At 40.8% G+C, this 19,607-nt stretch overlaps 1 protein-coding gene across 1 annotated transcript; it reads right to left on the reverse strand.

Moving 5' to 3' along the window:
- Nucleotides 1-680: 680 nt before the first annotated feature.
- On the reverse strand, nucleotides 681-18,768 carry PARK7 (Parkinsonism associated deglycase). The gene is made up of 7 exons (XM_077151410.1): nucleotides 18,629-18,768; nucleotides 17,395-17,537; nucleotides 13,954-14,055; nucleotides 11,952-12,011; nucleotides 11,097-11,166; nucleotides 6,241-6,327; nucleotides 681-1,275 (listed from the first exon to the last, which is right to left on the reverse strand). Exons 2-7 carry the CDS (start codon nucleotides 17,482-17,484, stop codon nucleotides 1,115-1,117), a joined length of 570 nt encoding a protein of 189 aa, XP_077007525.1. The 5' UTR covers nucleotides 17,485-17,537; nucleotides 18,629-18,768; the 3' UTR covers nucleotides 681-1,114.
- Nucleotides 18,769-19,607: the final 839 nt, after the last annotated feature.

Genomic DNA, 19,607 nt, shown 5'->3' on the forward strand with positions numbered 1-19,607 from the left:
CGTATATATCTTTATGCTATGACCACAGATGTCTCCAATTTGTTCATTTGAACTCGAAATTTGCTTCTGCTCCCAGCTTCTTCTCCAGTCAGCACAGGGACTATCTGTTCATGTGGGAATTATCCCGACACCTCTCTCTCTCTCACACCCACCCCCAGTGCTTTGGCACCCACCACAGCCATCCCAGTCCAGGCCTCCAGCACCTGCCTGGGCTTGCAGCAACAGCTCCGGGGCAGCCGGGTCTCCTGGTGAAGCAGTGCCCTCAGCTCTCCATCTCAGCCTGCTGTGCTGGAGCCCTTCTCCTGCAGGCTCTCTCACGGTGGCAGGGTGGTGGCCAGTGGCTCCAGGCTTACAGTGTACCCTCTCCCCCTCCCCAGCAGAGAGAAAATACCAGAAGCTTCGACAGGTCCCAGAACCAAACTGGCTAACTGGTCTCATCTGGGTCATGTGTTCACGGGTAAAATGGGTGCCCAGTTGCCTGGGCCTGGGTCACATCCCCATCCCGGGAGCATGTGTCACCCAAACACACTACAAATGTGACAAGGATCTCTGGGGGCTATTACCTGAGGAAGAGAAAACAGACATCGGGTGGGCCCTTCTCCAAACATTTTCAGTTGTACCCGAGGATTCTTTACACCACGGAAAAAGAGAAACCGGTTTATAAAAATATGCCATACAGCTAACTTCATTGATATTCTTTAATATATTCTTTTAATAAGTACATTAAAATATAGTTAATGAATAGGTGAAAAATCACAAGCCTCAAATCTTTGCTTTCAGGCTTTTCTTACTTGCCATGCAAAACACTTTCACTGTTCTCTTATTTCAGTATCTCTAGCAGATTAAGAGCTGCAAATGAAGCTGATAATGAATTTGATTTCACAAAAGAAACAACAATCAGCTTGCTAAATAACTTGTTTATTCTGCATACGAAATTCAGAAATGTATGGACACAAAACGTGTAGGCTGAGACATCTCTGTCTAGCTGTTCCTTCACAAAGACAGTAATGGACTCATCTCCACACATGAACCAACCATTTTTGTTGACATCTAACCGAGTGAGAACAGATTACATACAGCCTCTTTCTCTAACGTACTATTATTTACTTCTGCACTAATCTCTAAGAACGAGTGGTGCCTTCACCTGCTCGGCCACCTCCTTGCCACTCAGAGCCTCGACAATAGCAAGAGCAAACTCAAAGCTGGTTCCAGGACCGCGGCTGGTGAGAATAAGGCCATCCTTCTCCACACGGTTCTCGGAGTAGCTGTAGTGATCTTCAAAGCAAAAATAAAAAAGGGTTTTATCCCAATGAGCTAGGCTGGACAACAATGAATATCACTTAGCAATTTAATTCACTGTTAGGGCATATTATTGTTCTCATATATAAATGTACTCCAAGTTCTTCAAAGCACTGCATGAAGATATTAAAGAAACTGTTCAGCAAGAAACTCATTGTTGAAATGAAACAAATAAATACATGTTAAATTAAATGCAGATGCAGAGGCCCTTAGAGTGAGCACTGAGGGAGATGTTAGGGGGAATGCTGATAATTAACATTCCTACCATACAACAGATGTTCAGGGGTTGATTCTGTAAACTTCTAGGGGCAGGAGGGATGGAAGCACAACAAAGCTGAAGGCAGAAACAACCCAAGTTAGCAGACTAGCAAGCATGCACGCACTCTCCTGCCTCAAACTAAATACAGATACGCAGACAGATAGCCAACCAGATAAACAGATGGCAGGTAGAGAGACAGATGACAGACAGACAGAATACTACACATCTGGAAGGGGAGGGAGGTGGGGGAGATGTGTGGAGATAGAAACTGTATTTGATTTCTCATCCCCCAACCAGAAACTTTTTTGCAAATTTAAGAACAAGTAGTAACACTCCCTCCTGACAAGTCTCAGGCCTCAAAGCTGAGACTCTCTCGCCTAGTCTCACCCTCCATGCCAGGCAGTTATCAGACACCTCCCAACGCACGCAGAGGAATTCTGAGCTCCTCACCTTGCTGCAGAGCCCCACATGCCTGGCCCCTTCCTCCTTCCCTAATCTGTCTCCATCACTCTCCTCCCACTTCTGGACTCCAACCTCACAGATCATCACATACTGGAATACACCAAGTTTTCAGGTCTCGGAAAAGCTGACTGGCTGATCCCTCTTCCCAGCTCTGGCCTTCTGAGCACCAACGTTAGCTCCTCAGGGTATCTCGGACCTTCCTCTTAAGTCAGGTCCCTCTCATTACTCTCTATCTCTATCACAGGGCCTTTTTCTCTTCCTACTCCAGGAGCCAGGCACTAAGTACAAGTTCACTAAGTGAAAATATATTAAAAAATTCACCTAATAACCTCTCTTAAAGTAGAAGCAAATAAACCTCTGCTGTATTATTGAACTTTAGAAACAGCATATTGATGTTGATGTTCTTCCAAAGTGGAATAAAAAGTACCCAAAATGACTTATTTAAGTAAGGGATGATTTTGATTACTGAATCACTACACAGATATTCCTTTCTGCTTTCTGATATATTGGAGTAGACAGACGGAAACTCCTAAAATCTCTAAATTGTAATCCAGCTGCCTTGATCTCTGATAACGGCTGTATAGCCCTTATCTTCTGGCCCTGTGATTGTAAAAACATAGTGACTAACCTTCATTTGTACCCAATTATCCAGTTTTTCAACTTCAGAGTCTGATAATTACTAAAGACAGACCCTAATGTTTATTTATGAAGGGTCTTGGGTCTGCCCAGAACTGACCCACCCCAAATCCAAAGTTATCTTGATAACTGAGACCCACCTGACATGCTCAGTAGCTTAGACCTTATCCTACAAGTCACCTAGACTTCATCCCACCATTTTCTTTCTTACATTCTGTGACTCAGCATGTAATCAGTCTGCGCATGCTCAATAATCAGATACCTCTCATTACATCATCTGGGGTCACTGTGCTCATTATCCTAAACCCTGCTCATCTTTTCTCTAATAAAACTACCCAAATTACTGCATTTTGAGGAGACAGATTTTGGGCCACTAGGCCATCTGCTCTCCTACAACGCACCTAGTAATAAACTCTTTCTCTCTTCAGCGTCTCAGGAATTGGTTATTGAGCAGTCAGGAAAAAGAATCCACAGCCTCTGTCCAGTAACATTATCCTCCTCATTAAAAACAAATTATCCACTGAAATAACTGAATAAGGAACATCAAAAATTTTATATCATTCCATTATAACTTGAGGGAAAAAGGTTTTCACACTCCAACCTCATTTACTGATGGTTAAACCAGGCCATGATAATTTTAAATGTTAAACCAGAAAACCTGCTGGGTGAGGCCTTCCAGCACCGTGAGATGAACAGCCTGGCTGGGCCAACGCAAGGCACAGCTGTAAATGGGTCGTTTGAAAACATCCTGTGGCCAAAACACTATTAATTACAACTAGAACGTAAACTGGAGAAGAAGTTTAAAGGCTCCACTGTTCTCTTGAAAATGTGAAACAGGAAAAGCATACGGTGCGCGTCTACCAACTGCCCCTCGTGGGGACGGTGAGGCGAACAGCACGGTGTGCGCCGGAGCAACGTCGCGACCTGAATCAGCTGGTCTGTATCTGTGAACTTGGGGTGAATTTACAAGCCTTATACCCCACATTTAATCCTGCATAAGGCATTAATTTCCTTTTAACATCAAGCAAAAACCCCAAAGCCAGGAAATCTCTTCAGAGAAATAGCAACTGGGAAGGCAACAGGTACAGGGGCCAGCCAGCTGTAGTCCAGGGCCAAATCCAGCCCACGTTTGTTTTATAGCACATGGGCAGACCTATTTGTTCACATACTGTCTCTGGTTGGTTTCCAGCTACACCTGTTAGTAGTTGCTATGGAAACCTTACATCCCCACAGATCCTAAATATCTGGCCCTGGCAGAAGTTTGCTGACATCTGAGCACAACAGCGGGTCACATCCCATGTAGGAGCAGCCTGGCCTTTCTGAGCCTCACTCTGCTCTGCTGTAAAATAGGGGCGCTGTCTGATACTATCAGGATTTTTGTGAGAACTAACCCAGACCAAACGACAGCACACAATGATGGTGTTACTGGGTTAGCCAGCGATATGGTGAGGGGAGCCTTTTCATCACTGCATTCCCAGGACTCAGCACGGGACAGTGGACAGAAGTGGCAGCAGCAACAGCTTGAACTTGTATAGCAGACTCTGTGCCAGGCAATATTCTCAGCGGTTAAACATTAATTTGCTGAGCCCATCAATGACCATAGGAGGCAGGTGCCACCATTTTTCACATGTGACAGAGGAGGAAACTGAGGCTCAGAGAAGCTCAGGAATTGGCCCACTGCCATGCATGCTGGTGACGACCCAGGCATTCAAATCCTAAAACACGGGATAAATGAGAATTGAAATAAAATATTATACTCATCACTTATGTATGTAAAAAATGGAGAAATTAAAAAGATTTTGCCAGTCAGACTGGACAGGTTTTCTGAGGAAAAAATTTAAACTAATCTACTGAGCTTGTGAGGAGGAAGAAAGAAGGGCCTCGGCCACACTGACACCAGGAAACGGCTATAGCGCCACTTCTCAGAATATTCTCAAGAGGTGGAAATTTCAAATATTTTTTCTCGTAGGACTCAACGCCATTCAGTGCCTGGTAACTTAAGTGCACGCGGGGCCACGCTCACTGTGACACTGCCGGGGGGGGGGGGGGGGGGGGCGGTGCAGAAAGGTAAGACCAGACCGGAGACAGAGGGCTGGCTTGAGTTCTGGCCCACTCCGGACAAGTCACTCCCCTCTCTGAGCCTCAGTTTCCTCACCACCAAGTGAAGATGGTAACACCTGCCTTTCTGGGTAGCGGGGCGGTGCGGTTCCACCCAGATAACGCATGTGAACACACTGCACAAACTCTGAATTCAGGGGAGTCAACAATCGCATCCTTGTCCTCTTCCTGACCAGCCTCAAGGTTTTTGAGGCATTAAAAGAAAACCGATACCCCCTGCAGAGGACGGACCTGTGCGCTCGCCTTTCCATCTGCACATATCCTAACTGCTAAAGAAGCCACATTCTGGCCTTTCTCATTTTTTCCCAACATTCTAAAATCTCTACTTCTCCATTTGCACAACGTAAATTAAATTCTTACACTTAAAGTACCCAGAAGCCTGAGCCTTTTTATGAATTCTCACAGTTTTACTGACAATATCTTTCTAACAACTAAAATTATAGATTTTCAAAAAAACACTGCTTTCAATCAAATGTAAGAACACATAACATAATAAAAAATGTCTCCAGATATGCTCATAAAGACATTTGGGGATGTGTGTCCCTTCAAGGGGAACGTTAAACATATATAACAGATTCACATGCTGCAGTGGCTGGCGGCAGTGAACAGCATGGAGAAGCTGTGCTATGTGTGCTGTGAAAAGATAAAAGAATAGCCAAGTGAAAAAAGCAAGCTGCAGAATAGTAAATTTTGAATGATCTGGTTTGAGGAAAAATATTAAACTTAAAAAGATAATGAATATAGGCAGAGAAAATTCTGGAGAGTTACATAAGAGCCTTTTAACAGAAGTTACCCGAGAAAAAGAAAACAGGTAGGGGAGAAAGAAGAGGGATGTCTCGTTTTCACGTCACCCTCTTCTGTGCTGTTTGACTTTTGGGTCATGAATATAAATTTTTTTTAACATCAATCAACAACAATTTGTCTACCTGATATTTATAAAAGAAATAAACCTGCCACTCAGGCATTCCCTGAACAGAGAAGTGTCACTGGAAAAAGTAACACTCATTTTACTTTGGACTGTGGGTAAAAGGGCACTTTCTGAAATTGCTGTCACAGATGAAAATTTACCCTTAGGTCACTGACAAAATATTTAGTAAAAACACTAGTTAAACTGGCATTTCGTAATCACTTTAAATTCGTGACAATCAGAAATCCAACTTGGTATAAAGACAACACACATCCCTCTCTCAGGGTAGGTACAAACCACGCCCACACTTGCACCCCAAATTGCCCCACCCAGCTTGGGAAACCACTTGCAAACAGCGGGACGCCCACCACACTGAACCTGCACCAGTATAATCTAATATAAAATTAGATATATAATCTATATAATTTTATATATAACCTATATATAATCTACATAATTTTATATATAATATAAAATTAGATTATACTGGTTGGAAAAACAATATTACATTACAGCTTTTTGAAAAGGTATTTTTGCACAAATTATAGCATACACTTACTTCCATTCATCATTTTGTCTTTAGCAAGTGGGTGTGTTGTAACTTTGCTCCCAAAACCTATTTCATGAGCCAACAGAGCCGTAGGACCTAAAAATAAGATGGACAGAAAGACTTACTGCAGATGTAGGAAAAACTCATGTTTTAAAAATTTCAACAGCAGGCAGGCCAGGGTGGCTCAGTGGCAGAGTTCTTGCCTGTCATGCCGGAGACCCAGGTTCGATTCCTGGTGCCTGCCCATGCAGGAAAAAAAAATTTCAATAGCAAGAATAGTTCTCAGAACTAGGAGATTCATACGTGAAATAGTCACAATCATGAAATTAAACATTTCTTTGGATGAGAGGTAAAGTACACTTAAAGTAAATCATTTGCTGAACACGTGTGGCAAAGCTGTACAAAGATAAAAGCCAAAACAGTTAAACAACCATTTAATGAAAAAGGTTGTCCTGGATGCCTATGGAGGCTACATGGATAACAAACCTGGGCGAGTGTCTGGAGAAGCAAAGGAGGAAGAGGGCACTGGGAACAACTTCTCACACTACACTTAGCAAAACCAAAGACTCAATTACAAGTTAAAGGGAACCTGCACTCCCTGAACTTCTCGACTTTACTGCTATTTTACAAACAAATTATCTTTTTGAAATAGGGAAAGTAAGCCATCATTTGTCCACCTATCCATTCAAGTAGAGCTGGTGCTAGGAAGTGAACAGGGCATCGTCCCTGCCCTAAAAGAGAATCCTCTGAGATGCCTACAAGTCTGAGATTTAAGGCACTGGTTTTAATTTAGTCAAACTGCTTAAAAGGAGAACCATGTCAAACATTCATTTTTGATATTCCATCCTTAACTCTGCTTACGATGAAGTTTTTGAAAATATGCAGGTGATAATTAGAGATTTGTATTCAAATGTATTTACCAATAGTGGTCAGCTTTAAATTTTTATATATATATATTTTTTTTACATGGGCAGGCACCAGGAATCGAACCTGGGTCCTCTGGCATGGCAGGGAAGCGTCCTTGCCTGCTGAGCCACCATGGCCCGCCCTAAATTTTTATATTTTTAAGACTTATCTTACTATTTTAAAACTTTAAACGCCATTATTCTATCTTTTTTTTTCCTCTAAGTTACAAAAAAATACTTTCTCAGACCTCATCTCACATCCAAAAAATATGCTTTAAAACAGTACCATATCCTTCTAAAGGCTGGTGTACCGTGGTTGAGAGCTGAAGACAGGTGGTACACCTTAACTTTAGCAAACCTGAAGACTGCTCTGAAGACATGCTCTTACTGAACTTTCCTTTTCAATCTGACTCCTAGGAAAGAGTAGTTATATACCTCCATGTCACTCAGATCACAGCTGTTACAAATGCAAATCCTACAAGAACATCAAACAAATAATCCCCTAATTACATCGGCTCTCCACCCAGGACTTTTTTCTCTCTTAAATCAAAACTCTCAAATATATGTCCTCTCTCCACCTTACTTTAAAAAACATTTTTTTTTGGTATGCTGTATGGCGGGGGTCACATTTCACTCTTTTTCCATGTGAGTGTCCTGTTATTGCAGCACCATTTGTTAAATTTTTGTTTGTTTGTTTTGGGGAAGGGTATGGGCTGGGAAGAATTCTACCACTGAACTACCCTTGCACCCCTTTCACCTTACTTTTATACTATGTAAAAGATACCTACATTAGGTAACAAATTTTCAAAGTCTATAAAAATTGGATAAATATAATCATCACTCAATTTTTATTTGAACGGATTTGTGAGTCACCTTTAACTCTTGTTTTGTTAAGATTTTAAGAAATAACAACCACATTACCTTAATTTTAACGTAAACTTCAACAGATGAGTGTACAATGAAGAGGATTAATAAAATTGAAACTTTTAGGCTGATATCCTTCAGGTGAAAGCTGCTGCCTATAGCAACAGTAATAAATTAATGTTATAGTTGAATTTAGGAATTTACTCATCAAGTTCTGCACGTAATTATTGCTTTCTGGGGCTTAAGAATCCTATTTGGAGAATTAGAAAAGAAATATTTAAATGCTCCTACTGTTTGAAATTCTGAAGAGGAAAGTGCTGTGGCATCTGCACCTTAGGTGCAGCTGTGAGCAGGCCGGCTGTGCAGAGCTCCCTCTGCTCAAGGGCAGGGCAGCCCGGAGAAGGACACAGCACCACCATGTGGCCGCTGACAACGGGCAGGAGAGCACCGCACTCAGCCCTCAAGCAACTCCAGGAATCCACACCAAAGAAAATCTCATTTGCTTTGTTCTCCCTTGCAATTTCTGTCCCTACTCCCTAAAGATTACGAGCTAAGATAAATCTATTTATTCTTTCAACTCAATAAACTGTTCCCAATTGCTAAGTGCAACCCTTAAGAACAGTTCTATTTTCCAGGTGTCAATTTAAAACATCTAAATTTCTCCCATCATTACTTTGTTCCATTTCCATAACTCACATCTAACACCAAGATTACTGTAACTTACTCAACTCGTGAGTGGGCTTTTTCCTATTTTTTTTTAACTCCTCCAAATAGGATATTCAACAAAACGTACATACTGTTAGAATGTCACTCTATTTTACAACGTTTAAGCTCTGTAGCATAGCATTCAAACATAGAAGACAAAACAGTGACCCCAACGTGGCTGACAATTTTGCTACTTTAGCGACACAGAAGAGCAAACTGACATGAGATTTTACCCTGGACAGTCATAAGTGAACAAACTCAGCCCAAACTCCTTTCTTCCTTTGCTCAAAGGACCTAAAACAAAACTGTGGGTGAGGGCTGGGGAACCACTAGGTGAAGTCCTATACGACTGACAGGAGCTATGACTTTCTGCCCAAACAGGGGTGCAGGCTGTTTGGGATGAGTGATGGCAGAGATGAACCCTGGACCCCAAGACGGTCAAGAGGCTCCTTTGGTCTGGCAGCCATGGGCAGGACCTGCTGGGCAGTAGCCTCTTGGACATTCCTGGTCTCTAATGCAGCTGTTCTCAAACTCTGGGGTCTCAGGATACCTTTAGTTTTTATGACACTTACATCAGTCACTAGCTACACCATGTGAGAAATTAAAACTGAGAACATTTTAAGACACAAGAATACACAGGCACACATGCCATGCCAAATGATGGCCTCATCACACTGCAAGGTGCACTCCTGAGAAAAGGGAATGAAAAAGGCAAATAATGTTTCATATTATGTTCTGACCCCACAGATCCTTTGAAAGATCTTTGAAAACCTCTGCTTTAATGCACAGCCCCTGGATCCCGCCCCCCACCTTTTTAAAGTCTATTGATAAGCTAAGCCTACCTAAAATTAGGCCTAAGAGTCACCCCAGAGAACTTCTTTTGTTGCTCAGATGTGGCCTCTCTCTCTCAGCCAACACGACAATGCAAACTCACTGTCCTCCCCCTTTCTACATGGGACATGACCCCCAGGGATGTGGGATGGAAATCCTAGAATGAGCTGGGACTCAGCATCAAGGAATTGAGAAAATCTTCTTGACCAAAAGGGGGAAGAGTGAAATGAGACAATAAAGCGTCAATGGCTGAGAAATTCCAAACAGAGTTGACAGGTTATCCTGGAGGTTATTCTTACACATAATACAGATAGTACCTTTTTAGTTAAGGTGTAATGGAGAGGCTGGAGGGAACTGCCCGAAAACATAGAGCTGTATTCCAGTAGCCCTGTTTCTTAAAGAGGATTGCATAATGATACAGCTTTTGCAATGTGACTGTGTGACTGGGAAAACCTTGTGTCTGATGCTCCTTTTATGTACCTTATCGACAGATGAGTAAAACATATGGATTAAAAATAAACAAATAATAGGGGGGACAAATGTTAAAATAAACTTAGTAGACTGAAATGCTAGTGATCAATGAAAGGGAGGGGTAAGGGGTATGGTATGTATGAATTTTTTTTGTTTTATTTCTTTTTCTGAATTGATGCAAATGTTCTAAGAAATTATGATGATGAATATACAACTATTTGACGATATTGTGAGTTATGGATTATATATGTAAAATGGAATGATCATATGGTAAGAATGTTTGTGTTTGTATGTTGCTATGCTTAATAAATAAAAACAAACAAAAAGTCTATTGAACAGATATTAACATGTCATTTTATCAAATTATTCATTACTGTTTATTCACTCACTCTTTTGAAAACATTTAATAAAGATCCAGAGAAAGAAAGTCCCTGGCAAAAGTTACACTGCAAGTGCAAGAAGGCAGAACATCATCTGATATTAAAGTAATAAAAGTGGATTTTAAATAATATCATAAAACAAAATATTACTGAGTTTTAAAGATGAGGAGCTATCTATGAAGTATCAAATAGTGTTATCCTAAATGATATGGCAAATAAAAGTGTGCCACACCAAGACGTGCACAGAACACTGAGAATCAGAAAACACTCCAGAAGGCAGGAAGGAAAGCCCTGTGATGCTTCTGAATTTAGAGTGAGCATGGGGAAGGGCTGTTAGATTTGTGTCTGACAGATTCTTGCTGACTGTGTATTGGCAGAAACGCTTTCTGGCACAAAGATTTGCTGCAACGAGCTGTTTACTGAATTCCAGTGGGCCTTATTTTCCTCTGAAGTCAACAAAACTTGAAAAATACTTAAGTTTCACAGAACGTGGACCAAAAGTCATGGAAGCAGAAAACAGAACAATTGTACTAATTTCTGAAGTGACACCAACTTCATGCCACCCAAACTAAATGCACCACTGTGGAGGCTGTTCACATTTTATAAAGGGGGAGAATTATTTGGAATATCTTATAATTAAAGGCTACCTATCGTGTATTTTTAAAGAAAACCGACTACACGTTTTAATGCCAGCTGGCTCCGCACACACCTGCACAGATGGCAGCTATGAGACCGTTCCTCTTCTCTTGTTCCTGCAGTATCTCTTTCACAGCCCCAGACTAGACACAGAAAACCAAAAACAGGTCAAATCACCACAGAGTCACCACTGAGCCACTTTGGTAGAATCTGGTTTTAGTTTAAACCACAAGATCTTTCATCTGTTTTGTCAACAGTATTTCTAAATCATTAACATAAAAATTATCAAATTCATGTTTTTTCATTCTTAAACCAACCAAGGAATTTATTACAAGGGAAAGTATCCCTCCACGTTTAAAGATGAGAAGAAAAAAAGCAATTTCCTCGGGTTTATTGGACCCCTGCCATTCTGTACTCCAGAAAGAAAGGGGGAAATGTGGTATTTGGGGTGTTTTTCAGATGATGGGGTCAAGAAGAAACTCTAATGGGAAACGATCCCAAATGTCAAATGCAACCGACTTTGTGAGTTTTCTTTGCCTTCCTTCCCTGACCCAGTGCCTGCTGCCCTGTCCCTTTTTCTCTTCCTATAAGCAGATTCCTCACATATGACTTAAAATGAAGACGGGACCTCTTCTGAAGCCCTTTCTAATCAAGCTCTTGATTGCAGAAGAAAGAGTCATTTTCTAATCTCCCAATGCTTAACCCTTCACAAAACACAAAATTAGAGCATTCTTCTGCTGGGGGAAAAATAAGTACTTGTGGACTGTATTCAATGAATCTGTTCATAAAATGCTATTAGAAATGTTTTAAAATTAAGGGTAGAATACATTTCACTACTTTATTCACATCTCCTTGAAATATGTGAATAATATAAAAATCAACAGAACAAAGCAGATGAATGTTGAAATATTTTCTTTAGAATTTTTACCTCTGACAAATTCTGTGCACCAAGATTCCCTCCTGGCAGAACCACCACATCATATGGTCCCTGTAACAGGTAAAAAAAAATTTTAAAAGAAAACAAAAACATTTCATTTTAAACGTGCTATTAAAGAGACAGTCCAGTAACACTTTCTAAACGTGGAACACAAGCAAAATACAGAAAATAATCTAAACATCTGTCAACAGAAGAACAGTTACATAAATTAAGGTGTATTCAATATGATGGAATTAAGGAAGCTAGCAAAAAAATTCAGAAAAGTATCTGTAAATAGTAGCATAAAAGGAAATCCATATTATAGAATTACTGGCAAAATATGATTTGATTCTTAAATGTATGTTTCCGCATGTGTGGAGATGTATGTATGTATAGAAATATTACATATACACCCCCACACATATACGCAAACACTCATACATAAAGGATACCCCAGCTGCAAATGGGGAGTAATGGGGGTGGAGCAGAGGGGGTGGTGGAAAAATGAGAAAGGGACGCTTAAAATTTTGATTTTGTATATGTCTAGATAACATGAATTCTTTTCAAAAGCATATACTTAGTAATGAAAAATAATTGAAAGAAAAACTAATTTTAAATAAAAGAAAAAATATTTTTTAAACTTTATGAAAAATGGAACTTGGGGGAGAAAAATGACACAACATTTTAGTATCTCACACTCCAAAACATCCATAATTTCATAATGGAAACTGAATTACCAATACTTTGAGATATTAAACATCCTACTGTTGTTTTAAAACCAAGCAAAACTCAACTGAAAAGAAAATATAGTGAAGCACAGAACATTTCATTCCTCTTAGACTCTGAACCAAGCCATAAATCACACAAAAGGTAATCATTATTCTAAAATACCCAGACACCACAGCATTACAAGGAAGGAATTCTCTACTTCTCAATTTTAATGTACTATTTAGAAAGTTTCAACAATTTATATTTGAGCATCACTATTCTAATTCTCTACAATCTATCACTGAAATATATGAATTTATTAGAAAGGAATAAACATTGTTCTATGCATTTTAAAAGGATGGCTAAGGGTGGGTCCTGGTGGCTCAGCAGGTAAGGATGCTTGCCTGCCATGCCAGAGGACCCGGGTTCGATTCCCAGTGCCTGCTCATGTAAAAAAATAAAATAAAATAAAAAAATTAAAAGGATGGCTTAGCATGGGGAATCCTGGCAGGGCTACACATGAGCTGCCTCTGCCTTTTCCACCACATGCCCTCCGCTCCACGCGGGTACAACTATACTCCCATGACTCCTGGACCCGAGGGAAGGGGATGCCAAACTGCCTGTGCCCGTGTGGGCAGGCAAGCTTCTGGGGAAGGGGATGCAGCTCCTGAAAGATTCCCAAAGGTGTCCGTCACCCTCCAAGGTTAAGAACCAAAATTAGAAAGATACTGAAAAAGCCAAACAATTTAAGTAGAACTCTTACTCTGCCCCAATCTAACCATTAACAAAATACGGGCTGCTGCTCATAAATGAGTCCCCCAACTAACTGCAAAAAGGAAAAGTAAAAAGTAGCTCTGGAATAAAGAACGAGAAAAAAATGAGGACTACGGTAATTGATTCTATTAAGTCAAGTAACAAAATTCTAACAGGGGACGAGGCTGCCTATGTAAGGCAGAAGAATGATTATGAAAGAACAATGCTCCCACCCACCCACCATCCATCCATGCATCTGTCTGTCCATCCATCCATCCATCCATCCATCCATCCATCCATATCCGTACATATTTATCCATCTGTCCACCTATCCATTCATTCTCATATTTACTGAGCACATATACTATGCATAAAGGGTGGAAAAGAGGCAAAGTCTTTGCCCTCCCAGAACTTGCTTAGTGGGGAAGACATCCAAACAAAAAAAACTTTTAAAAAGTCTGTTCAACAATAGCCTTAGACGTGGTCAAAAGACATTTCAGGAGACTAATAAAGAAACCATATTAAGGAATAATTTCAAGGATGGTGCACAAACCTCTTTTTTAGCATCTTCAAGACTGGCATCAGGGCAAATGACAACATCTCGGCTACACTGTACTGGATCTTTTCCAGCCAAACCCGCAACGGTGACCTTAATCTAAGAGAAATACAATATCATGATATTTGAGAATGCCGAAACATAAATTTAGAGTGACAGTTTCACAGCTGCCCTGGGTTTTTAAATAACTTGGTAGACAGCACCAGCAAGGGCAGCTACTTGAGAGGCAGGAACAAGTGATAAAGGTAGTTTTGATTTGAAAGTTGGTGACACTGTGTTTGCTGGTTCTTTGTCATTCTGGACCAATGAAAACTGTCTAAAATTGAGAGTGCTGCTGACTGTACTACCAGGCAAGGATACTGTAAGATAAGGTTTGTTTATTTTGGACATTATTCATGATGTCCAATAGATGGCGGGAACAGAAGGGTACAATGACTGAGAATCAGAATGGCAAACTGTGATACATTTATGTGATGCAATGCAGAGTGACTACTAAAAGGAAGGACATCGAGAGGCCCAAAACAAACTAAATAAACCTTGAGGACAATGTATTGTGCAAATAAGTCAGAAACAAAAGAACATGCTGTCTCTTTCAGAAAATACTTATATGAAAATGAGAGCCTAGATTGTAAGCCCCTATAGCTGCCACACTTAGTTTGAAGTTGTAAATGTACTTCTAGATTCTGAGACACTGAGCCATGTATCTATCAGCTAGTGTTTCCCTGGAATTTTGGGTGACCCTGTGACACCTAGGTCCCAGAGGTGCAGTGCTGCAGCCTTGATATTTAGCATAGCTATATATAGTAGCAGTTAAAGTATCTAAAAAAGAGATCAGGCCTCAATTATAGTTTTAAACGAAGCCAATCCAGTTGGATCTGGGATGAGTTAGGATATAGGGTAAAAGATAATGTATGTGCTCTAGCCTTCACCTGCTGTATGAGACAAAACACAGAGAGGTTATTATGTCTAGAATATAAATAACACATAATCTAGATCGGCCTGTATGATGGCTCATTTAAATAATCCAGACTCCTGGAGTCAACTGGGAACGAGGCCTTGTAGTTCTGTGTGGCTTCATGTAATGCCAGGATGCATCTCAGACTATGGTGGGCTGATAACTAAAAAATATTGGTAGAGTCCCTTCAAAGTCTGAAGGGAAAAAAAAATGAAACTATTAAACTTTCAAGTCTGGGAAACCCTAGGTACCTTCTCAACCATTGAGAACTCCCAAGAATACAGGCCAAGCCCCGGATTTTGAGGCTTGCCCTTATGAAATTTATTTCTACAGGGGAAAAGCTAAGACTAACTATAACAAGGCCTAAAAGTTGCTTCCAAGAAATCTATTTTGATGCTCAGAGGTGACCTCTCTCTCTCTGGGCTCAGCTTTGCAAGGAAGATCATTACCGTCCCCCCCTTGTGGGACATGACATTAAGAGGGGAAAAACTCTCTGACAACCTGGGGCACGACTCCTGATGATGAGTCTGGCCCTTGCACCATGGGACAGACAACACATTCCAGACCAAAAGGTGGAAAAGAAGTTTAATAAAATTAGGCATCAGTGACCAAGAGAGATCAAATGGAGTTAGGAGCTATTCTGGAGGCTACTTTTATGCCAGTTTCAGTTAGATAGTGCTATTTGCCATGGTATGCTAAACCCCAACCAACATCACCACTGTTGACTCTTAAAAACACCTAGGGCTCAAACTGAGACTCTATAAAAGTTTCATGCACCAGGAATCTATAATTCCTGGAGGGTTCCTAGGTCAGATAAATCCTGAACCTCAGAGGGACCAGCCTCTCGAAAATCATCAATAATTACATCCCTCTATCCTTCAGTATTGACACCCTTTCTCAACATGAAAAATTGAGAACAGGCATTGCCCAAAGATCCCTATAGACTGGGAGAAGGATCAAAGGAGAAGAAGGAAGTACAACAGAGAAAATAATATTGAACAAACAAGTATGACTGTTTAATCACTATATTAATATTCCTTCTAGCTTCTAGTGTTTTGGAGCAGCTAGAAGAAAAAATCTGTGATGGTGGAATGTTAGCCCATGACAAACTCTAAAATCTGTTCTGTAACTACTTTCAAAGTATGCTTTGAAAATTATTGCTTTTTTCTTTCTTTGCTTTCTATATATTATATTTTACATTTTAAAGTTTTAAAATTTTAAAATTAGAAAAAATAAAATAAAATAACCTAGTAGGAAATACTGCAAAAACAATGCTGAATTTAAGCTAATAAGTTTACTAAATTTTTTATTAACTAGGTCTGTCCCAGTTTGCCTGGGCAGTCCCAATTTAAAGCTGCTGTTCTGGCATCCTGTCTGGTTAAAGCATACTTTCTCTACTATGGTTTGAGCAATAAATTACACAATCATCTTATTAATAACCTACCTTGCAAGGTTACCGCTGCTATAAACCTCATTCATAAGGAAGAAATGCGGTTTAAACAATGAAATACTGTTTTTCAAAAAAATCTGAAAGCTGACAATACCAAGAGCTGGTACTGAGAATATGGTAATTTTCCTACACTACTGGTATACTGGAGAGGAACTGGCAAAATCTAGCAATGCTGACTACAGGCTACCCTTTGGTCTACCACTTCTACTTCTAGGGATATGTTCTGGGAAAACTCTGACACATATGCCCAAGGAAACCTGTACAAGAACATTTTTTACAGGATTGTAATACTGTAATTAGAAACGCTGTAATAGAAGAAAGAAAAAATTGTGGCATATTCACGCAGTGCAATACTAAGCAGCAATTTCAAATGACTAAACTGAATCTATTTTGTGTCTATGTTTTGAGAGCAACAAGGGTATAAATAAGGCTATAAACCCTTGGGCCAGATTGCGTGGGTTTGAGTGCTGGCTCTTTTTACCCTGTAACTACAGGCAGGTCATTTGTGTCTCCATGCCTTAGTTTCCTCAATCTATAAAATGAGGATGTCAATGCCTAACTCAAAGGGTTGTGGTAAGGTTTAAACAAACTTATCTAAGTGCTTAGAATGGCCCCTGACAGACAGCGAGGATTTTAAGCAAGTGTTCACTATCATGTAACAACACAGACAGACATGGAGAATAATTACAGTCTAATGATACTTTAAAGACATGCAAAGGATGTATATACACCAATGGAGGATAGCAGTTGTCTCTGGGGACAGAGAAAGGGAAAGGGATTGGGGAAAGGAAGGGGGAGGGGTCACATATAATTCTTTAAAGCATTTGTTCCTTAAGAAACAGGTCTAAAAAAGATGGCAAAAGGTTAACGAGCATTAAATATCGGCAGTGGATCAGCAGGTATTTTAATGGCTCTGTACTTCAAATATTTCCTAAAGTACTGTGAATATTGTTTCATTCAAAATGACCTTTAAAAAGCTAAAAACAAAACTTTACAAAAGGAGATGAAGGCTTGAAACCAGAGGGGGACTTACTCCAGCTCGTCTCATGATATCCACAGGAATGACCGTTTCCATCTCCTCTGCTCCTTTAGCCAGGATGACCAGAGCTCTTTTGGAAGCCATTTTTTAAAAAGACTTCAGAAAACAACAGATGCTCAAAAAAACTCACTTCAACCCTGGAACAGACAAAATTTTTAAGTTCAGGAATGTTTCCAAGCAGAGTACATAAGTATCTTCTATGGATAAGGTTCTAATGAACAAGCACAACTACAAACATTTTGGGTTAATAGCGGTTTATGTGGTAGAGTTTCAGTTGCTATATTTGGGAAAAGAAAATACAAGTGAGGTTCCCAGATCTCTCAGGAGTCTCAACATAAGCACGTTAATATTTCTTACACTTTCTTTTACTATTACATTTTACCACGTTTTCTTAAATCCAGTTTCTAATAATAGATTGCAAATGAAGTTTTCTAAAACCTAAGGACATGGGTTTGGCATTTTACACACTGCGGGGAGATAAAACGTATTTCTTGTTCTATTACTATATCATAAACAACTAAACTGATCTCATCGTCGTAAAATTACATACCAGATCATTAGCAATTAACTCTTAAGATTTTTGGAGGGGATTTCTATTTTGGTTCCGAAAATCTGCACTAAAAATTTTAAGCAGGAAAGATGTAATAGTGTCAAATGTTTTAACACATATTCTACGAGTGAGAAGGATGGAAATTCCCCTAACTAAAATCTAACCAGCTAGATTCTCTCTCTGCACTTAATTCTCTCACTGTAAATGATGCCAAGTCAAACTAGGTTCTGAATGTTTTAGCCTAACCTTTTCCCGCAGTTTGTTGTCCTTGTAAAACACATGATCAATACAGCTATCTGAACAAACACAGCATTAACCAGGTCCAAACCAGTGAGACCTAAGGTACAAAATTTTGGAAGCTCTCTGCCTCAGAATTGTTACTACGGCTGACAATCAAAAATAGCGGTATGTATTTCCATCAAACACAACAAAACTCAAGGGGTCTGCCGCCGTCTGGGACCGCGCTCTGAGAGCACGGGCTTGGTGGTGCGGGGGTTTCTCCCTTCCTACGGCCTCCTACGGCTCGGCCTCTGGACCCGCCGGGTTCCAGCCAGCGTGGAAACTGCCTAACCGCCAGGTTCGGCTACAGTCAGCCATTGGCCAGGGCTCCACGCCGACCGTAGCGCCACGACCTCCGGGGCCAGCAACCGCGCCGCATCCCCAACCCCAGGCCCTGACCTGAGCCTTGTGTCTCTTCCAACAGACCCTGCGACAGCCCCTCTTCCGCTGGACGCCTGCGCCGGGGAGAGCTGAACCGGAACCAGACCCCCCTTCCTCACTGCGCAGACTCCCGCCGGTCGGTCTTTTCCTCACTGCGCAGACTCGCGCCACTCGGTCTTCCCCCACTGCGCAGACTCGCGCCGCTCGGCCTTCCCCCAGTGCGCAGACTCGCGTTCCCCCGCGTCCATCGTAGCCTTTCTCGGGAGTCTCCCTGGATGCGCGGGAGCGTGAGGAGCCCTATCGTTTCGGGATATTTTCATTACCCTCTAGTGCAACACTAGCGCCACGAGCTCTCTCACACACGCACACATGGCACAGCTCTCCCGGCGCTCTTTGGATTTAACCAGTTTTTTGCCAAAACGGCATACGATCCATCCAAAGTATACAATCAGTGGTTCACAGTATTACCACATAGTTGTGCAGTCACAATTAATTTTAAAGTATTTTTCATTACTCCTTCCCCCCAAAAGGAGAAAACCCAAAATATCCCATACCCCTTCTCTACCCCCCACCCCAATGACCCCTAGCTAGACATGCGTCCTTATAAAGATTTGTTCCTTCACATTTCTTTCTATGCATTTGTCTCCTTTTGCACTGTTGCTCCTTGGACTGCCTTCCCATCTTACCTGGGACCCATTAGGACCCGTTCTTCAAGGTCTCCTCGGTGTCTTGATGGCCTGATCCCAGGTGTTTAGCATTTATTTACACAGGTAATGTCACGTGTATCACTTTATATCTTCAAGTTCTTTTTTTAAGATCCTAATGTGGCTTCTGCATTTATAGGACTAGTGTACAGCTGAGTACATAAATTGAAAAGGTATTTGATTACATTTATTTACACTATAATTCCAGCATTTCTTTTAATTTTTATTGTGGTAACACATATACAATATAAAATTTCCCTTCTAACCACTTTCAGGTATACAATTTTATGGTT

Source organism: Tamandua tetradactyla, chromosome 2, assembly GCF_023851605.1.
Source record: "Tamandua tetradactyla isolate mTamTet1 chromosome 2, mTamTet1.pri, whole genome shotgun sequence".
NCBI classification, from domain to species: domain Eukaryota; kingdom Metazoa; phylum Chordata; class Mammalia; order Pilosa; family Myrmecophagidae; genus Tamandua; species Tamandua tetradactyla.

Coding starts and splice junctions, on each gene's coding strand:
- PARK7 (XM_077151410.1), bottom strand. CDS start 17,484: ATGGCTTCCAAAAGAGCTCTGGTCATCCTGGCTAAAGGAGCAGAGGAG. Junction 12,012..13,953: donor TTGAAGATGCTAAAAAAGAG/GTTTGTGCACCA, acceptor TACCTGTTACAG/GGACCATATGATGTGGTGGT. Junction 11,167..11,951: donor GTGCACAGAATTTGTCAGAG/GTAAAAATTCTA, acceptor TTCTGTGTCTAG/TCTGGGGCTGTGAAAGAGAT.